The sequence below is a fragment of the Scleropages formosus genome, chromosome 8 (assembly GCF_900964775.1).
Source record: "Scleropages formosus chromosome 8, fSclFor1.1, whole genome shotgun sequence".
In the NCBI taxonomy this organism is placed as follows: Eukaryota; Metazoa; Chordata; class Actinopteri; order Osteoglossiformes; family Osteoglossidae; genus Scleropages; species Scleropages formosus.
In genome coordinates this window covers 20,968,508-20,987,024 of record NC_041813.1, presented here as the reverse complement: position 1 = coordinate 20,987,024, position 18,517 = coordinate 20,968,508, and the positions used below count along the sequence as shown (strand labels likewise).

The following is an 18,517-nucleotide window of genomic DNA, read 5'->3' as shown; positions in this document are numbered from 1 at the left end:
TGAGCTTAAAATATATCAGCGCTAATAGTTAATGTACTTGAACCCTGGGAAAAAAAGTTAACAGCATGGGTAATGAACTTCAGGGCTGGGTGATTAACATACCATTCAGCTATAACTTAGCTGATGATTAATAGTCCATTTAGGCAGAGCTATTAATCAGACAAGAAAGCCAGGTCTTCACTAAGCACTGCAATTGCAAGCAATGAGAAAAGTTAAAAATATAAAAAGGCTATGCTAAAAAAATTGCCGGTAAATCATGATGTTAGAAAATGGTACGTGCCACATCATAGTATATTATCAATACGGGAGCTGGGCGTAGACAAGGAGAGAGCCCATTGTGTTCAGTGTCACCTCACAATTTAGCGTGTGTATACACACACACACACAAACGTTAAATTGTGACTGCGATGATTTTTAATATTGTCCCCATTAAACGTGGTTGAAGAACATACCCAACTCTGCCAAACTGGTAGAGGACCCGAGCTTGAAGGAATAAGACCGCCCGCAAAAGGGGGCGAGTGGGGAAATTTTCTATATATACAGTATATATACTGTATGTGTACACATAGATATATACCCCCATTTTTATTCTTAAACACTCACAAAAGGTTTTTACTACAACTGCTGCTTACACTCCTTGCAATGATATAGAGTTTAATATGATCAGGTTTAATTTGTCTTGTATATTCACATTTATTCATTTTCGCTAAAGAGAAATAAAATTCAGGGTATATAATCCATAAATCCTTGTTTATTCTGTCATTTTCCTAGAAAAAGGAGTGAACTCTGTAAACCCCCAAACTCGACATTGCCCGATTCGGTTATCTGCCTTTGTTCTTGAACAGACTGACAGAAACGCAAGTAAAGAGGCCCTTATCATTTTTTTTTCCCTTCAAATGTGTTTGTTGCAGGGAAGGAGACAAACAGACAGAGAGATTCTTATTTACTCTGAGCTCCTCATAAGCGAACGCAGGACTCTCAGACAGGCTTCTGCACTGGATATTATCGCGCTATTGATTCATGCACTTGCTGATAGACCAATATTTTAATGTGCAAATGTACAGAGTACTGCACTCCTTATTCATTTGTGGTCCCTACAGGTATGTTGCATACAAAATACATAAATGCACACTGAATACTGATCCTTGCAACAGTGTTTTAAGCATATTGTTTCATAGACCTATTTGAGGTGCTCCCAGGCATTCAAAGGACCTAGGTTCAAATCCCTGCTCCTGCTGTAGTCCCCTTGAGCAAAATACTTACCCTGAGTTGCTCCAGTTAAATCTACAAATAATTTTTACATCGTGCAATACTAGGTCACCTTGAGGAAATGCATCAGCTACATGAACTCTTGTATAGAGAGTGCACCTCTGATGTATCTTCAAAAGCTTCTTCCTTTGGCTTTTATATTGTCCTCAAGGAGGTTGGAGCTGGTTGTTGTGCCACCAACATATAATAATTACCCTAAACTGTTATAGTAAAATTTACCCAGCTGTTTAAATAATAACAATTATTATTATTATGCTATAAAGTGATAGCTAAATTAATGAATGTAGATCTAAGGCCTACCTACCTAAACCAGCTTGTTTGTTTGCTGAGGAACCTCTTGCTAATTTTTAGTTTTCACTGCAGCATGAGACAATGATTGAGGTGACAGTGGAACAGCGGTCAAAGCACCATTGTGGAGCTATAATACAGTTACACAATAAGCTGCATTGGGCAATAAATGCAAAACAATGAGCTTTTATTCCTAATGCTTGTGAGAACTCTTCTGCAGGATTACGAAGAACTGCACCTCTGCGGCTTTCTTGAGGAGCTTAACCCTTAGCTAATGGTTGACATTGTTGAACGTTACACTGATGTTCTTTGCACTGTTGCAGAAATGGAGAAGTGCCATATGCTTTATTCCACTTTCACTGGATTTTTGCATTTTCCCTTTCAGACTTGCCCTCTTTTATTCAAATTTGATTGTGTTTTCTATATTTATCTGACAGCTGCAGCACAGGCGTTAGATGACCTGCAGGAAATGTTTAAAAGGCACTTTTGCTTGTGCAGGTTTGCTCTGTCAAGTCTTGAGCAGGTCGCTTGATGTAACTTTAGTAAGGCTATTGATTGTGCAGCTTGTACGAATGCTTATCTTCCCCATGTCTGAGACAGATGTTTTTCCTATTTGTTATTGTGTAACCTCAAGAGCCCTACGGTGACCTGTGCTTGTCAGGGTCTTCCCCATGCGGTTGCCCTACGAGGGAGACGTGAGTTTTTATCGGGACCTTATCTCCTCAGCTCTGACGCCATTTGAATCCGTTCCATTTGGTCTTCTTCCAGGAACCCCCCCCCCTTCCCGCCCCACTGCCCCCAGAGGCCAGGTTAATGTGTTTCCAGAAATTTCTCTAACCAAGTTGTGAAACTCAACAGCAGTCTTGGAACAAGCGGTTCTTTGGTGGAGGTGAGGAGCTGCCCAGTACATAAGCTGTGGTGCGAATGGGAGGTGGTTCAAACAAATGCTCCCAGATCCACTTTACTGATCGAGACACATAAGCTGCTCCACCATGGGTGCAACATACAGCGTTGGAGAGTAAGTCCCCGCCGCCAATAGCTATGGATGCTGCTGCAGAAATGTCTGACTATTGTTGAGTTTCGTGAGACAATCCGAGCACTCTCTTGATTTTTCCTTTAGTTATTTGTGGATTTTTTTGCTCCATTGTATTTTGTGGAACTGTTAAAGCATAACTGAGGGCTGACAGCAAGTCCTGGCTGAAGCCTAGGAGTTCTGCAGACGTCAGAGAGCTGCTTTCAAAAAAACACTTGTGCTGAACGGTGCTTTTATTGTGATCTTGCACCAGCAAAGCTGAAGATTTCCTGGGTTCACTGGGAAAGGCATTGGCTCAGGCAGACATGTGCGAGGGTCTTCCGCTACCAGCTCTTACTTGTTTTCTTGTCAAACAATACAGGTTGTCATAACCGTCAAAACCTGCTTCTTTATCCTGCAGAACTGTTGATTTTGGCTGTAAACTGATCCATGGGACACTTTCGCTTTCTCGTAAATCATGCACGTGCGGGAACATGCTCATAACCTGGTTTCCGTTCCGATGGTATGAAGGATAGGATGGGACAGGTTCTTTAATAATCCCTCAGAGGAAATGTAGACAGACAAAAAGAAGTGCACTAACTTCATTTATTCCTCAGACACTTTTCTAGAGTAATGCACAATTAATGCTGTATAATTTTTGATTGATACCTTGGGTGACTAACAGTGCTAGATACACTACATTTACAATTATTAATTTAGCTGATGCATTCCTTCCCTGCAGCCCAATAGTGCTCAATAAACAACTGAAAAGTTCTTTGCTGAAATTTTAGTGAAATGGTGCCTGGTAACACTTCATCCAAGATATTGATCAAGAGCACAACTTGACAGGGATTGGGGGACAAATAATTGTAGTATTCAGCAGAGGTGCAAATATCGGGGGTGTATGTCCCGTGTACATGCTACAAATTCATTTATTAAGTGAAGGTAAATTGAATCATTCTGTCTTACAAACTCAGCGAAAGTATTGTTTTTCATTACCTAAATGTTAGTAAAATTTTAACAACACAAATTCATTCCTCATCAATGTTGGAATAGCACTGCTGATGCTCAGTAGTTCATTTACAGAGACAATATTTTCAACTACAATTGCTTTTGGCTGGTGCAGTCAATGACGATTTTGTGTTCACCTACTTACATTTATTTGTTTAGCTGACACTTTTTTCCAAAGTGACTTATAATGTAAAGCTACCTACAAAAATTTACCCAATTATACAGCTGGGCAGTTTTTACTGGAGACATTTTATGGTCATTACTTGACTTAAGTGAAGTGCAGCAGAAGGGGAGTATTCAAACCTACAACTTTTGAATTCAAAGGCTACAACTATTATCACTACACTTCACTCTTTAAAGTCATTCCACCATCTGGAGAGCAGAGCAGTGTAATTCACTTGTGAGGTAATTGTCTTTTTTGTCTTTGACGATCCATAAATTTACTGCGTCTCTCAGTACATTAATATCTCTCCAAAGCCATGAACATCATAACCCAGCTGTGTGTAAAATAAGGGATGCTGAGATATCCTTTTTCTCCATTTGTAATTTGAAAAAAACTTATCAGTAGGAAAGTAAAAATCAGTTATTCCATTTCTTGTGTATAATGTCTTCTTTCCTGCTGGTTTGTCAGGGTGAACCATTTGTACACCTTCTTCGTCCAGTGGTCACCGAACATGTATGGGATGGAAGCCAAAGGGAGGAGTTTCATTGTGCTGGACAAGGGCAGGTTAGATATGATGGAGGGCCTTCTAAGTAAACCTGTCCATAAGAAGTGGGAGGTGAGTAAAGCAATTGTACTTCTATAAATACACTTGGGAATTCGGTAGTTGACACTGTTTATTAGATTCTCATCCATTCATTTCCTCATTGCATACACCACAGATACACGAAATGTGAGTAAAGCACATAGAATTCAGCGAAACTGGAGATCATTGATTTTATATGTTCAAATGCCTGATGTACAGAAACTCATGAAGCCTTATGGCAACCAGATGAAAGAAACTGTATTTATGATATAAAAAATTTGTAAAAAGGTCAGATTTGACTGGGACTACACCCTGAGGTTGTGAAACAGAGAGTTGTTTTAGTGGTGCTTTTCATGATTTCATATATTTCCCTTTTTAATACAGTCATGTGTTGCTTACGATCTGAGAAATGCAGCGTTAGGCAATTTCATTGTTGTGCAAACATCATAGTCTACTTATATAAACCTAGCTGGTATAACCTCAATCATAGAGTATACTTATACAAACCTAGCTGGTATAGCTTCAATCCTAGTATACCTACACAAACCTAGCTGGTATAGCCTCGATCATAGGGTATACTTACAGAAACCAAGCTGGTATAGCCTCAATCATAGAGTGTACTTATACAAACCTGGCTGGTATAGCCTCAATGATTGAGTCAATCACAGGGTATACTTACACAAACCTAGATGGTATAGCCTCGATCATAGGGTATACTTATACAAACCAAGCTGGTATATTATAACCTCGATGCTGTCAGGACACGCGGTAAACACAAGATTTATGATACTGCTGCCGGCACAGCATACTGTAACTGTTTTAGTAAACATTTTTTTTGTAAGAAGATACACTCTAATAAAAAGTACACGATTGACGATAGTAAATACATAAACCAGTAACACAGGTGTTTATTATCAAGTGTTATGTACTGTACATAATTGGGCATGTGCTATACTTGTTTTATACGACTGGCAGCACGGTAGGTTTCTTACACCAGCACACCACGAACACGTGAGTAACACGCTGTGCTACGATGTCGCTAGTCGATAAGAATTTTCCAGCTCCTTGTAATCGGCAGCACCGGCGTCGTATATACGGTCAGTCGTTAACGACACATGACTTCAAAGCTGTATATTAATATTTTTTATCATTAAATCAAAAATTGTAACTCTTGCAGGCAGAGAGACGTCATCATTCATGACATTGGTGTTCTGCCATTGCATTGCCCCCTGTACCGTACGTACGATTTAAACTATGAATGGCACGGCTCGCATTACCACAGCCGTAAAGTAAGCACAGGGTGGCGGTTACAAAAGCAAAAAAAAAAAAAAAAAAAAAAAAAACCTGCGCAATTGTACCAGCCTCCTCCTTCTTCCTATTCCTGTACAGCAAGAAGGAGGAAAAGGAGGCCGTTTTGTTTTTCTGGAAACGAAACGTAACGGATGTAAGGAAACCAGTAGAGCCGTGCGTGGGTTGGTGCGGGGCGGGGCGGGGCGTGGCTTGGCGAAGAGGGGCGGGGCGATGCGTCTCTGGCCAATCAGGCTCCTCGAGCGAAAGGTTAAACCGAGCTGTACAAGCGCGCTGCTTTTTACGGTGGCGTGCGATATAACGCACGCGGCACGGAGATGCGGGCTTTGCCGAGGAACGTTAAGATACTGTTTTTTGCCAGCCAGTGTTCAGAGCCCTATGTAGAGGTAGGTGTGTGTATTTACTTGGCCCTGCGGAGGAGTTTATTTTCTTCATTTGCTGTCTAGTATGTGCGTATAGGGACGGCTCGCGTAGCGGTAGAGCTCAGCTGCTGCCAGTTGGGTCTAAGGTTGCAGGTTCAATCCCCACCTCTGGCTGTAGTACCCTTGAGCAAGATACTTACCGCAATTGCTCTAGTAAAATTACCCTGCTGTCTAAAGGGCTAAATAATTGTACCCTTAACATTCAAAGTTGCTTTGAGGAAAAGTGTCAGCTAAAAATGAATGAATATATATATACTGTATGCATGTTTCAAATAAAGAAAATGTGTCTGTGGGAATTTTTTTTTTTTTTTTTATTATGTATGTGTCTTTTTTTAAGTTGGACCACTGGGAACTTATTCTTTTTTTTTTTTAATTTTGTGGTAAAGCTAAGGGATACAAGGGGTCCCCATTCTGGTCAGTCAGGATGAATGAGAGAATGAATGATGGATTTTGAGAAGTTTGCGAAGGATGACACAGGGCAATTTGACCACGAAGCCCTTTTTTAACTCTCCGGTGGTTTTTGCTCCCCAGATCATCACAGTGCGTGAAAGGAAATGGCAACAGAGCCTTTGCAGCTCTGAGGGGGAAGAGTCGGAGGAGCCCGAGGAGCCGCTTCCCGAGCTGACTGACCAAAGCGAGCTGCTGGATGAGTTCCACCTTCAGGAGGTGAGCACACCCCCTCTCACACCGTTTGTGCCCCCTCACGACTCCAGAGGCCTCCTGGCCACGTTCTCACTCTGAACGCATCCCTCTCCCTACAGCTGGCCACTCACCTGCCAGCGAGGACCCAGGGGTATCCATGGCGACTAGCCTACAGCACCATAGTGCATGGCACAAGCCTCAAAACAATGTACAGGAACCTGGCTCACCTGGACAGCCCTGTGCTCCTTGTCATCAAGGACATGGACAACCAGGTGGGTTTATACATCTTTCCTGCACACATGTACATTTACATGTGCGTTTATTTAGCAGATGCTTTTCTCCAAAGCAACATGCATCTTAGAGAAAATACAATTTGTGCTTTAGATTGAGAGAGAGAGACATAGTTGCAGACATGTGATTCTTAAGTAAACTTAGTGTTTCTTTCCACTTTATACACTGATGTCCAGTCCTGTCGAAGGTCAAAAATGCTCCAGGAGAGACTCAACAGCCTTACAGTATTATCCATAGAAAGTGATACAGCAAAACTTTCTATATTTTGTAAGAGTTTGCAGAACAGAGCAAAAAAGATTACTTCATAAGTATAGTTTTATTTCAGCACATTTTATGTGAAAATATGTCAGTAGGTATTGTGACATGTCTCCCTCTCATCCATGCATCCATTTATCTATTTTTCCTTCCGTCCATCCCAGGTGTTCGGGGCGTTCGCATCGCATCCTTTTCGAGTGAGCAACTGCTGTTATGGCACGGGTGAGACGTTCCTTTACAGCTTCAGCCCCAACCTGAAGGTAAGTGTCCACTCTCCCAGTGCTCCGTGTGTGTTGTGTGGGCCTGTGTTGAGAAGCACTGTTGACCTAAGGGTAATCGTCTCTCCTGAAGGTCTTCCGCTGGACGGGAGAGAACTCCTACTTTGTGAGAGGCCATAGGGACTCCCTGCAGATGGGGGCAGGAGGGTAAGTACAGGTGCACCAGCAGCCCTTTCATCAGGGGGTGGGGGTGTGTATGTGTGTGTGAGATACTCTATCGGACCAGGTGGTAGCATAGCAGTTAAGGACCTAGATTTGTCCCCTCAAGTCCCATGAGGATTGCTGATGCACTCCCCTTGAGCAAAGTGCATAAATTGTTGTGTTAAAATATCCTTCCATCTACATTAATACATTTTAATGGCCTTTGGATGAAAGTATAAGCCATAAAATTAAAGGAGTTTTGTTTGAAGCATTTATGTAAATATTGATTAATAAACATGAAATAATTTGAAAACCTGAACAACTGTGAACAAGCCAGATAAACAATGATGACAATTTATAACAAATTACATATTTTATAGAACTGATTTGCACATGAATTTAACAAATTGTTTCTAAAAATATGGCTAAAGTTGTTTTGGGGGATAAAGTCACACCCTAAATATGGTGCTTTCCCCTGCGTTCCTCAAGGGGGCATTTCGGCTTGTGGCTGGACAGCAACCTGTGCCGTGGCTCAAGCTTTCAGTGCAACACCTTTCACAATCAGCCCCTCTCCTCCAAGCATGACTTCACCATCCAAGACCTGGAGGTTTGGACCTTCCAGTTGAGCGATGGCTGAATGGCCGCAGTTCTACCCGAGGACACAACATGTCGCCGGACAAGACGCCGGTCACCTCTGCTGACACTACAGGCTGCCTCAGCGAGACACATCACAGCACACGTCTGTACCCGTACCTGGAATCAGGCTGGGCTCAGTTCCTGCTCCAGCTGGAAGGCTCTTCAGAACCAGCCTTCCTCCCAGGAGGTCTAACTCTGTTATGTACTGCTGGGGGTTTGAACTCAAACCCTTCAGGTGCAGGGTCAAGCAGACCCCTGGACAGTATTGCTCCACAGAGTGACTGAAAAGAGTAGAAGTGGTTACTGACACTACATGTGCCTTGTGGAGAGTAACTCACAAAGGTTTAAATGCTGTTGCCTTTATTGACGACGACGAAGCATTTTTCCCATTCAGAAAATATTCAAAATATGCTGTATAAAATAAGATATATTTATTGTGTTGAACTTCTTTTGGATTTAGTAAACCTTTTCAGATTTTTTTTACATTTTGTGTGAGATGCACTAATTTCTGGGAGGTTTTTTGTTAGTTTTTTAACCTGTCTATGGTTTCAGTGCAGGCACAATTTGCAATGTAATGGTTTTCTTTTGACTGCAAATTATTGGCCATTCTTCTAAAACTATTAAACAGCAGTGAGTAGAGTCTGAAAGCATTCTTGTCTGGAACACAAAAATACACTAAAAATCAATATAATATGAAAGCATTATGTGCAGTATATAATAATAATAATAAATCTGCTTTTCTGTTTGGAATCCGAAGAAGAACCGAACTGCTCCAGTACGTATATCCACAGTTTCCAAGGGCCATGGTCATTACAGGCAGCCCGGGTTACAAATAGCCGACTTTCATACAACCTGTAGTTACGAACCACCTCCCGTAATGCCTTTTATATTAAAAAATGATTACATACAATGGTTTAGTAGTAACAAACAGGTCGTATTTTGTAATGTGCATCAAAACATTGCGTGTCTACATTACATCATTACATTGTATTATTAGTGTATCATATTAAAGATGTTTTAGTGTATCTATAAGTGTTTAATGTTTTCTATGCATAGAAAGGTACACTATATACCATGTACTAAGACAAACATTTTACTAACTGACATTAGATATGAACTGCACCTAACTGTTTTGACTTGTGTACAAATCCAATTTAAAGAGACTGAGAAATGGAACTCGTTCGTATTCCAGGGACTGCCTGTATTGTGAACTGATTGAAGGGCCTCACATGTAAAAACCACAGTATGTGACATCTTAATTCAGATTCAGTAAGTTAATCTTAAATATCTCTTAAACTGAGAAAATTGATTGTAGAGTGAAACAGTACCTTCATCTTGCGCTCAGGGTCAAGTAAACGCGAATATTTTAAACAGAGTAATTAACTCAGTGAAAAGGACTTGATCGTGGTAAAATGAAGAGGCACAAAAACAAAATGTGCTAAATAGATGTAGTGTTTTACCACTGAGGATGATGAAGTTGGAGCTGAAGACAGTACTCAGTGTCCAGCAGATCTGCTGTCCTCTGTTGTCGGTCAGAACCTATACTATATATAGATACCGTTTCAATCACCATTTCTATTTATTTATTTATTACTTATCTATTTATCACTGACTGCTATTAGTTGAGAACTAGAAAAACTTTGGACATAAAAGATAACTGAAGGTGAAAAAGCATCAAAAACTTCAAAGCATTTCAAATTACAGCACAAATTACCCAGAAGAGACACCAAAATGCAGAATAATAAAGATTTATGAGGGAGCTGAACAGGGAATTTAAGAGATATCAGTAGACAAAGAACATGTGCAAGTGCAAACAGATGTAAAAAAAAAATTAAGGCTTTAAGATGAAGTAAAGATGGAAAGACTATACTAAAGGCCTGTAATCCAGCACAATTTATATCCAAGACACATTATGATATAGTAGATCTTGTTTACAAACAATAAGATCTGAACTAATTGGAGAGAAAAAGCCACTGAATCTGATTAGATTGTGTTATCAACAGAACACAAATCAATGAGGGTGCAAACCAAAGCCAACAGATTCCAAAAAGAAGCTATACTTGGGTTCTACTGAAGAGGAAAAGCCTCAGATTTAACTGTCCATGATGTTTGAGTTTGTTTAGGGTCTGTTTCTCTTCCAGCCTCATAATCAATGTGGTGACTGTTCGAGACAGTCAATGTGATAGGAAGAAGTAATTATATACAGTAATTGTTTAATGTAAGAAGCATAGTGTCCACATGCCCTACAGTGTGAGACATTGAAAACAGTGACTAAACCACTGTGGAAACAGTGACTGCATATCTAGGGCAAAAATGTTGTTGCACTGAATAATAAACCCATTGCATGAAAAAGGGTATATAATGTAATGTCAGTGGTAGCAGTTTTTCATTATATAAGGGTACAGATGGATCTTGGACCAGGTCAAGCCAGAGCGCTCACTCTAAGCATAAATATTAAGACTAAGGTTGTCATACTTTGGCCACATCATGCAAAGACAGCATTCTCTTGAGAACATGGTAACGCTTGAACAAGTAGGAGGAAAAGAAGAGGATTAGCAGCACCAAAATGGATGAACTCAGGTTTTAAGTGCAGTTGACCCTTTCAAGCCTAAGGACACAAGAAGTCACAAGAAGAACATTCTGGAGATACTGTATATGTGGTCACCAGCAGTCAGCGTTGACTCGATGACACCTAACATCAACAACAAGGCAGTACAAATTTGCTAGGAGATGCACTTCCTTCTCCTTGGTTTCTCTCTCCTGTGTCCTCTCAGTCCTCAATCTGTGATGAGGTCCCCATATGGTACTCCTCATGTTGAATCACAAGGTGTCTTCATTAACTTAAGAGTTGGCATGTGCTAGGTTCTTGGAAGCTTTCCATTAAATGCAACCCTCTCCTGTGCCACTTTTCCATCCTCTTGCAAGCTCACTTCTTCCTTTTTAATGTCCCGCCTGCACTTCCTACTTCATCCCATTTAAATAAAGAGGGAAGTGATGCTCCAAGATCTCCTCTACCAGCTTCTCTACTATCACATCCAGTTGGTGCATGTAGTAGCGCTGATGGCTACGTGTGGGACTGATCCGTGTCCAGACTGTTTTCCTGACCGGGTCTAGGAGAATACAACTGGCTTAACATACAATGTGCTGAGGGAGTCATTCCTTAACACCTGATATTTAATATGCAGTTTAAACTAAATAGATTAACATTTAGGATGATGGGTTCCAAATACATGAAGGAATGTAAAGTGCAAACTTACTGCTGTAGCAGTAAAACATACAATATGAAGTGTGAACGCATGCTTGTCTAACAGCCCACATCTGGTCTCATTGTACTCACAAGTGGTGTGACTGAAAACGCTCGGTGTCGATTTCGCAGTCACTGTGACATCTTCAGAGGGCCAAGTTATATTCTACATTAAAGCAGAAAAAATGAGTGTGCTTCTGAAAAAATTGTTCTCTACGGCTTGAGCCAAAGCCTTTAGTTTTTTTAACTGTAACAGTAGTAACGCTGGCTCACAACAACTGCAGGTTTAAATCAAGAGCAGCAAATTACAGTGTTTCTCAGAAGTGATCAATAGCCATTTTCCAAAGCCTTCAGCTTAACTGTACAAACCGTCTTGGGCAGTGGCCTGAGTTTGTGGGGGGAAGGTCTTTGCTGCAGTGATGCTGAGTGCATACTTCCAATCCTGGTCACTGAGTAAAGAACAACAGAAAATGAAAATTTCACAGAAAATGACATTTGCATATACACATATGCATGTTGATGTGACTTTTCAAAGAAGTGCTTTGTCTTAGCTTATGACTGTCCGGCTATATTTGGTCAGGATTTTAGGTAGAACATTTCTGCATTGCGTCTCTTCACATCACCGTCATTATCTCCAGAAAAATTACGCTGCAGTGAGACTCGCTCCATGACACACAACTCTTGCTTTGCGGATCAGATTTCAACAAGATGTGTAAATGTTAGAGGACATTACACTGCAATTACACTAGCAGCAGAGCCGACCAGCGTCACTTCAATTACAAGCAGCTATAGAAAGCCTATATGTCTACAGAATCAGACATTTAATAACAGAGTACAGTTGAGCACATGTGTAACAGGGCAGACAAGAAGCATCAAATAAAATCTTAAAAGTTAAATAGTATTGTTATGTCTGACTGAACTAATTTATCATATCAGTTGAATGAGCATGAAGTAGATACTTTGAGAAATAGTAAAAGGCATCATTGGTAACAGTGAAAACTTGGTTTGGTGTATTAATAAGACTTGTCCACATCGCACATTGTTGATTCATTGTACTTACAAATGGTGCGACTGATTTATGTGCTTAGCAGTCGAAATGAGATCTTCAGATAACAACTATATGTGGGGCTTTACAAGAGCAAAAAAGAGCCTTACATGAGTGCCTGGACAGCTTGACAACATCAGCCAGGCCACCTCTAATCTTTCTTTTGGCTTCAATAAGCATTTTTAGCTTCTCCTCTTGAGAGACCAAAATCATGTTCTCCAACTCTTGTTTCTAGGCAATGAAATACAATTGCACTTTCTTTAAGCACACTTTAATACAATTCCTGTCTTTATACATAGTATTAATCTTGGGTTATGGAATTTAAAGGTACACAGGTGTTTAGAAATGTCATTCTTCAAAAAAAGGCAAACAAAAACCGAAACAGGTAATTGATTCAAAGGGTGCAAATTTTGAGCTTAATTCTGCGTTATCCTCTTTATGCAGATTTTCATTCTAACTACACGTTACCTGTTTATCCCTCATCTGCTGGTGCGCTTTTCTTTGTCGCTCCAGGTGCAGCTCCCGCCGCACCTCCTTCACCATCTCCTCCAGCATCTTTCTTTCCTTCACTTTCCACGTCTCCGTGTTTTGAACATGGATGAGTTAGTCAAGTATGCAGATTGTCAAGAAACACTTTTTGGGGTCGCAGCAACAATAAGTTTTATTCACGTCAAAAGCATTCACTGCTGCATTACCTGTCTGGACAATTTAATGTGTAGTGTTAGAGCCTTCATAGGAACCCTTTATCTCTTACCATGTGATCTTCACAAAAAGAGGATGTCAGGTTATTTATTTTCTTGATCTTTGGAAGCTTCAAAACCAAACAATCCTTCTCCCTCCACGCACTTGACTGGACCCTGCGTACACAGCAGACTTAGAAACATCTGGTGGAACACATGATACTCTACAAGACAAGTGTTTATGAGCACACATCTATTAAATCATTGGTGGCAAGCGAGCAATCGGTGATAACAGTATATGCACGGTTTGCAGAGTGAGGTTATGGACGACAGCTCTAGGTGCTACACCACTGTTATGCAGCCATCTGTGATATTCAGGGCATCCACACCTCCTCCAGTTCCTCCAGCTCTTTCTTTGGTCACACACACCCATACCTGACACCTGTGTCTCTCACCTGTCCCTAGGAGCCCCCTGTGGTTGTATAAAGAGACTTTGTTCTCTCTGAAGCAGCCTCTCTACCAGGTCAGCTATGGTTGTATCTGCTGGGATCTTTCCCTGATCTTGCAGAACCAGGAATGCACGTACTATTTTTTTCTATGCACAGAGAGAAGCAACACCATTCAACGTCTGCAGCAGTTCGAGGCCAAACACACGTCTGACCTGAAGGCATCCCCACAACGAAGCCGTGACTCTATTACCTGCTCCATCTTAAACTTTTGATCCCAACTCAACTGCACATCTGAGAGGTAATCTTTGTACTTGTTGAACTCTTTTGCTGAGCAAATGACCTGATCAGAAATGGAAAAGCAAATGCCAAGTTTAAAATTAAAGCCTTTTTCAACAGGGATCACTGAACAGCTCTGAAGCAGATACTTCCTCACTTTATCATCTTCTGTAATGAACCCATGGGTGATGAGGAGGCTGTGTACATCTTTGCGGTGCATATATGTTTTCAGGTTGGGGTCATGCAGGCAGTTGTATGGAAATGACGTCAGCCGGTAGCCATTGGGGTCTGTGATATCAAAGTCACTCTTCTGCTTGAACAGCTCGTGTTTGAAACACACAAACAGACACAGAAAGAACAAACAAAATGTAAACTGATGTATTATTTCTGCTGATATATATCAGGCAGTATTATCAGTGTATGAAAGTATAGGAGTGATTTCCCACTGCAAGTGACCAACAGACACAGCCTCTCGCTCTTGTTCTTACCCTTTCGCAGAGACGAGTCGTATGCAGGATGCAGGGGTTCTTTGGCCTGATGGGGACTTTCCTACCCAGTGGCCAGTCAAATGGGTTTGAAGTCCCTGATGGAGACTGAAATTTTGTATTAAATTGTGAGAAAGGAGACAGAGCCCAGTCATATAAAAAGCATTTATCTTATCTTATAATTCCACATGACATGTCCTACATCATCAAGTTTTTTCAGCAGTCATGTAGATGAACAGTCAAAAAAGAAAAAATGAACGTGGGAAGCTCAGCTGACTGCTGTCATTTTGGAAGCCCCTGCTGCATTTTTCCACCACCAGTCTCAGACTGTCTGTATTTGCTTTTTTCTCTCTTTTCTCTTATCCAGTACATCACGCCAGATCCTCAAAAGGTGAATAAACACCTAAAAAGCTGTCAAACCCCCCCAAGACGTACCTTACGGTTCATCGAAATGAGGACGCAGTCGAAATTGAACCGTCAAACTGGCGAGAAATTTGTCTTCATGTCCTCCCAAACCATGAAGTGCGTCTAGCAGCGGCTGAATGAAGTGTAGTGTTGCCGACACCTTGCGAGCAGAAGCGCACGGTCGCCATGGCAACGTTTATGTTGTAATGAGCTGAGCCGTCAAATCGCTGTAAGCGGATGATGCAACGCGGCAATACGTACCGAGATGCAGCCTACAGTACAGTCACACTTCAGGTGAATGTGTTCAGTTGTTGAAGTGCTTGTCACTTTGTTCAATCCAGTTATAAAGGAGATTGTATAGCTACGTTGTTTGTATCACTTAAGCATTATTGTAGTACTGTGTGTAATATATTGGGATTTGCTTCTTCAAAATGTCTTTTACTACTATGTATGTTTCTAGATTTGCGTTTCCTCCGTGTATTGTTGTCCAGCTGTGCTCTGTGGTGTCTGTGAATCAATAAAATGTTAAATTTGGTTAAACAACGTGTGTAGATTTATATAGCAATGATTTAGACTTAGAGAATAACAATGTTTTGATAGGCCATGCATAGCCGTGTTTAACACTAAAACCAGGGGGAGTTGCTTTACATTTAAGGCAGTTAAACCGTCGTAATGTCACGGTTTCTTCTAACATTTCTAGATTTACCGCTTCGGACGATTAATGGGCGGATCAACCAGACCACCCGTTGGACGTAAAACCGCCCTCCCTCGCGCCACATGTTCCTTGTAAACAGTGCGTCATTTCCGGTCGGCGAAAATGGCCGCTGGTCTTCAGCTGCAGCGATGCGTGGTAGCGCAGACAGGAAAACATTCCGCCTCTGTTATTTTCCTGCACGGCTCAGGTAACAGCGCTTGTTTATTACGTTTCACGCAGTGGCAGTACGATTTGGTCGCCAAGCGCGAGATTGGGCGCGGGAGCGACGTGTAAGTGTCAAACTAAGATAAAGTGTCAAAGTGTGACTGCTGCTGCAGCCACCACTGCCAGGCCAGTGGCTGGCGGCTGTGTGTGTTTGTGTGAGTGAGTGAGTGAGTGAAGACTGTGTGTCACTGTGTGTGTTGGTGTTTTGCAGGAGACACAGGACAGGGACTGCGGGCCTGGGTACGAGATGTGTTAAAACAAGACTTGGCCTTCCCCCACATTCGAGTTATATACCCCACAGCCCCAGCCAGGTAACTCACACCCCTCACTGTTCCATGAAACAACTACTAGGCAGCTGCAGAAACACTGTTGCAAAACAGTGCGCTCGGGTAAAAATGGTGTTGCTTAACAAAAACAAAAGACCCGATTAAAAGTGAAATGAAGATCTTGTGATGAACAACCAGATGCGGCGACTGATGTTTGGGATCCTCCACGATGAGGGAGACAGGCTTGCAAAATGTTAATTTCACATGTTCGTTTCCTGCGACACAGACCATACACGCCCATGAGAGGCGCCTTGTCACATGTGTGGTTTGACCGCTACAAGATCTCGTGGGACTGTCCCGAACACCTCGAGTCGGTGGAGGCCATGTGCAGCACGCTGGATGCGGTGGTGCAGCAGGAGGTGCGGGCAGGAGTGCCCAAGCACAGACTTCTCATCGGTACAGTAGGCGGCAGCGACTCCTTTCCTGAGTTTGCGGCGGTAGCAATATTTACCTTCAAAAAGATCTCAAACAAGAAAGATGCAGTTTTGTCTTTTAAAAAGATTTTAATTCAGTTCTGAAAAGGAGTTTTAAATGTCTCTTGATGGCGGGGGGTTATGGACAATGGCCAGCAGATAGCGTAAGGGTTAAGGACAAAAATCTGTAAGCTGGCAGTGCGCTTATGATGAGCACTTACCTTGAATTCCTTCTGTTGAATATTCTGCTGTTTAAAAAAAAATGTGAATTGTGAGTTGTTATATATTAAAGTACGACATCATTAAGGCAGGGGTGTAACAACAAATGGTAATAGTTCTTAAAAGTAATTCTGATACGTTGTAGGGGGGACAAGTTGAACCTGAGATATGACATGAGGGCAGCACAGTAACACAGTGAGTAGCACTGCTGCCTCACAGCACCTGGGTGGTGTGAGAAAACGTGTGTTTGTTCTCCTCACGTATGCACGAGTGTTCGTGCATGGTCCAAAGACATGCAGTTGAGGTTGATCAGTGATGCTGAATTGCCTGTAGTGTGTCAGTGGGTGAGTGATTAACTTCATCTGAGCTTTCATTTGTGTCTTTCTCTCTGGACAAAGGAGGGTTCTCCATGGGTGGTGCCATGGCTCTGCACCTGGTCAGCAAGTTCCACCCAGATGTGGCAGGGGTCTTTGCACTCTCAAGTTTCCTTAACAAAGACTCTGTTGTGTTCCAGGTAATTTAATTTATTTGGGATTCGAAAATAACGTATGGTACGCATGTGCCTTAATTGTAATGGAGAGATCCTTAATGCCTGAAGTAAATGGTACTGAAAGCATACAGTAATTGAAAATTTCTATATTTAAATTATACAATATATAAATATGTAATTAAGCAGCTGACTCCAATTTACCCCTTGAATAGCTTGATTAAATTACTTTTTCACACATCTGATTGCATATTTTAGGGGGTGCGGTGGCGCAGTGGGTTGGACCACAGTCCTGCTCTCCGGTGGGTCTGGGGTTCGAGTCCCGCTTGGGGTGCCTTGCGACGGACTGGCGTCCCGCCCTGGGTGTGTCCCCTCCCCCTCCGGCCTTACGCCCTGTGTTACCGGGTAGGCTCCAGTTCCCCGCGACCCCGTATGGGACGAGCGGTTCTGAAAATGTGTGTGTGTGATTGCATATTTCATTATTTTCCACACAAGGAAACTGACATAACGATACTGGTGCCATTTTTATTCACTCATGCTCAATTCATATCCTAGTAGAACTGAGAACAAGATCTGATCAAGTTTAATCTCAAAAAACTCCAAAATAGACAATATTGGAAATAGAGAATTGGGGCAAATCCTTTTTCGCAACACTGCATGTATCTGTCTGTGATGTAGTGTGTGTACATACATATACACACACGTCTGAGGGTACGTGTGGAAGAGGGGTTCGAGTGGATGTGACTCAGTGTTTCTTCTGCAGATGGTTCAGGCTGGCCCAAGGCAATCCCTGCCAGAGCTCTTCCAGTGCCATGGGACAGCAGACGAGCTGGTGCCCCATGACTGGGCCGAGATGACGGTGGCACGGCTGCGAGATGCTGGTGTCAGTGTGACTTTCCACTCCTTCCCAGGCGTGCAGCACCAACTGTCCCGTGCAGAGTTGGAGAAGCTGCGCTCCTGGATCATTAAAAAGCTGCCCCAAGAAGACCCTCCTGTCAGAGACTGAGCCACTGTTCAGTGAGCTGTGTGGGACTTACTATGCTTCACAGGGCAGACACATGGGAATAACTTTGACATTCTACAAAGCTCCTTTGTCATTGTCATTAGGGGGAAAGGTTGCTCCACCATCCCAGAAACAGCTTCTGTTTTCAGAGAATATGCCAGTGGGTTCTTCCTCTAGCTCCAGGGTACAGATAGAAGTGTCTCAAGTCATTGGAGGCCTTCCTGTCGTAATAATAAAACATAATTGCCCTGGGTCCATCTGTGTGTT

The 18,517-nt window shown here is 42.1% G+C and overlaps 3 protein-coding genes across 6 annotated transcripts; 2 read left to right on the top strand and 1 right to left on the bottom strand.

The window, feature by feature from the left end:
* The first annotated feature begins 2,482 nt into the window (after positions 1-2,482).
* On the top strand, positions 2,483-9,017 carry ncoa7a (nuclear receptor coactivator 7a). Of its 2 annotated transcripts, XM_018756971.2 has the most exons (7): positions 2,483-2,575; positions 4,212-4,359; positions 6,588-6,722; positions 6,818-6,970; positions 7,409-7,504; positions 7,596-7,669; positions 8,153-9,017. In XM_018756971.2, the coding sequence occupies exons 1-7, from the start codon at positions 2,550-2,552 to the stop codon at positions 8,298-8,300; spliced, it is 780 nt and encodes a 259-aa protein (XP_018612487.1). In that variant the 5' UTR covers positions 2,483-2,549; the 3' UTR covers positions 8,301-9,017. The 2 variants fall into 2 exon arrangements, with proteins under 2 accessions (XP_018612487.1, XP_018612488.1); XM_018756972.2 differs by lacking the exons at positions 2,483-2,575; positions 4,212-4,359 and adding an exon at positions 5,711-6,020.
* Positions 9,018-10,182: 1,165 nt separating this feature from the next.
* On the bottom strand, positions 10,183-15,045 carry LOC108937289 (fibrous sheath-interacting protein 2-like). Of its 2 annotated transcripts, none has more exons than XM_018757113.2 (11): positions 14,914-15,045; positions 14,482-14,586; positions 14,151-14,315; positions 13,968-14,057; positions 13,724-13,863; positions 13,343-13,445; positions 13,057-13,167; positions 12,699-12,819; positions 11,913-11,992; positions 11,637-11,709; positions 10,183-11,409 (listed from the first exon to the last, which is right to left on the bottom strand). In XM_018757113.2, the coding sequence occupies exons 1-11, from the start codon at positions 14,923-14,925 to the stop codon at positions 11,261-11,263; spliced, it is 1,149 nt and encodes a 382-aa protein (XP_018612629.2). In that variant the 5' UTR covers positions 14,926-15,045; the 3' UTR covers positions 10,183-11,260. The 2 variants fall into 2 exon arrangements, with proteins under 2 accessions (XP_018612629.2, XP_018612630.2); XM_018757114.2 differs by having other exon boundaries at positions 14,151-14,303.
* Positions 15,046-15,106: 61 nt separating this feature from the next.
* On the top strand, positions 15,107-18,503 carry lyplal1 (lysophospholipase like 1). Of its 2 annotated transcripts, XM_018756898.1 has the most exons (6): positions 15,107-15,177; positions 15,584-15,785; positions 16,014-16,113; positions 16,355-16,524; positions 17,159-17,274; positions 18,011-18,503. In XM_018756898.1, exons 2-6 carry the CDS (start codon positions 15,701-15,703, stop codon positions 18,251-18,253), a joined length of 714 nt encoding a protein of 237 aa, XP_018612414.1. In that variant the 5' UTR covers positions 15,107-15,177; positions 15,584-15,700; the 3' UTR covers positions 18,254-18,503. The 2 variants fall into 2 exon arrangements, with proteins under 2 accessions (XP_018612414.1, XP_018612415.1); XM_018756899.1 differs by lacking the exon at positions 15,107-15,177 and having other exon boundaries at positions 15,371-15,785.
* Positions 18,504-18,517: the final 14 nt, after the last annotated feature.

Bases quoted from the DNA above. Each gene is read 5' to 3' on its own strand.
- LOC108937289 (XM_018757113.2), bottom strand. The intron at 12,820-13,056 runs GTAACGTGTAGT...TTCATTGCCTAG, and splicing joins AGCAGATGAGGGATAAACAG to AAACAAGAGTTGGAGAACAT. The intron at 11,993-12,698 runs GTAAGGCTCTTT...TTCTTTACTCAG, and splicing joins CAAGCTGTCCAGGCACTCAT to TGACCAGGATTGGAAGTATG.
- lyplal1 (XM_018756898.1), top strand. From the start codon at position 15,701: ATGGCCGCTGGTCTTCAGCTGCAGCGATGCGTGGTAGCGCAGACAGGA. The intron at 16,114-16,354 runs GTAACTCACACC...CCTGCGACACAG, and splicing joins TACCCCACAGCCCCAGCCAG to ACCATACACGCCCATGAGAG. The intron at 16,525-17,158 runs GTACAGTAGGCG...CTCTGGACAAAG, and splicing joins CAAGCACAGACTTCTCATCG to GAGGGTTCTCCATGGGTGGT.
- ncoa7a (XM_018756971.2), top strand. From the start codon at position 2,550: ATGGGTGCAACATACAGCGTTGGAGA. The intron at 6,971-7,408 runs GTGGGTTTATAC...CGTCCATCCCAG, and splicing joins TCAAGGACATGGACAACCAG to GTGTTCGGGGCGTTCGCATC. The intron at 7,670-8,152 runs GTAAGTACAGGT...GCGTTCCTCAAG, and splicing joins CTGCAGATGGGGGCAGGAGG to GGGGCATTTCGGCTTGTGGC.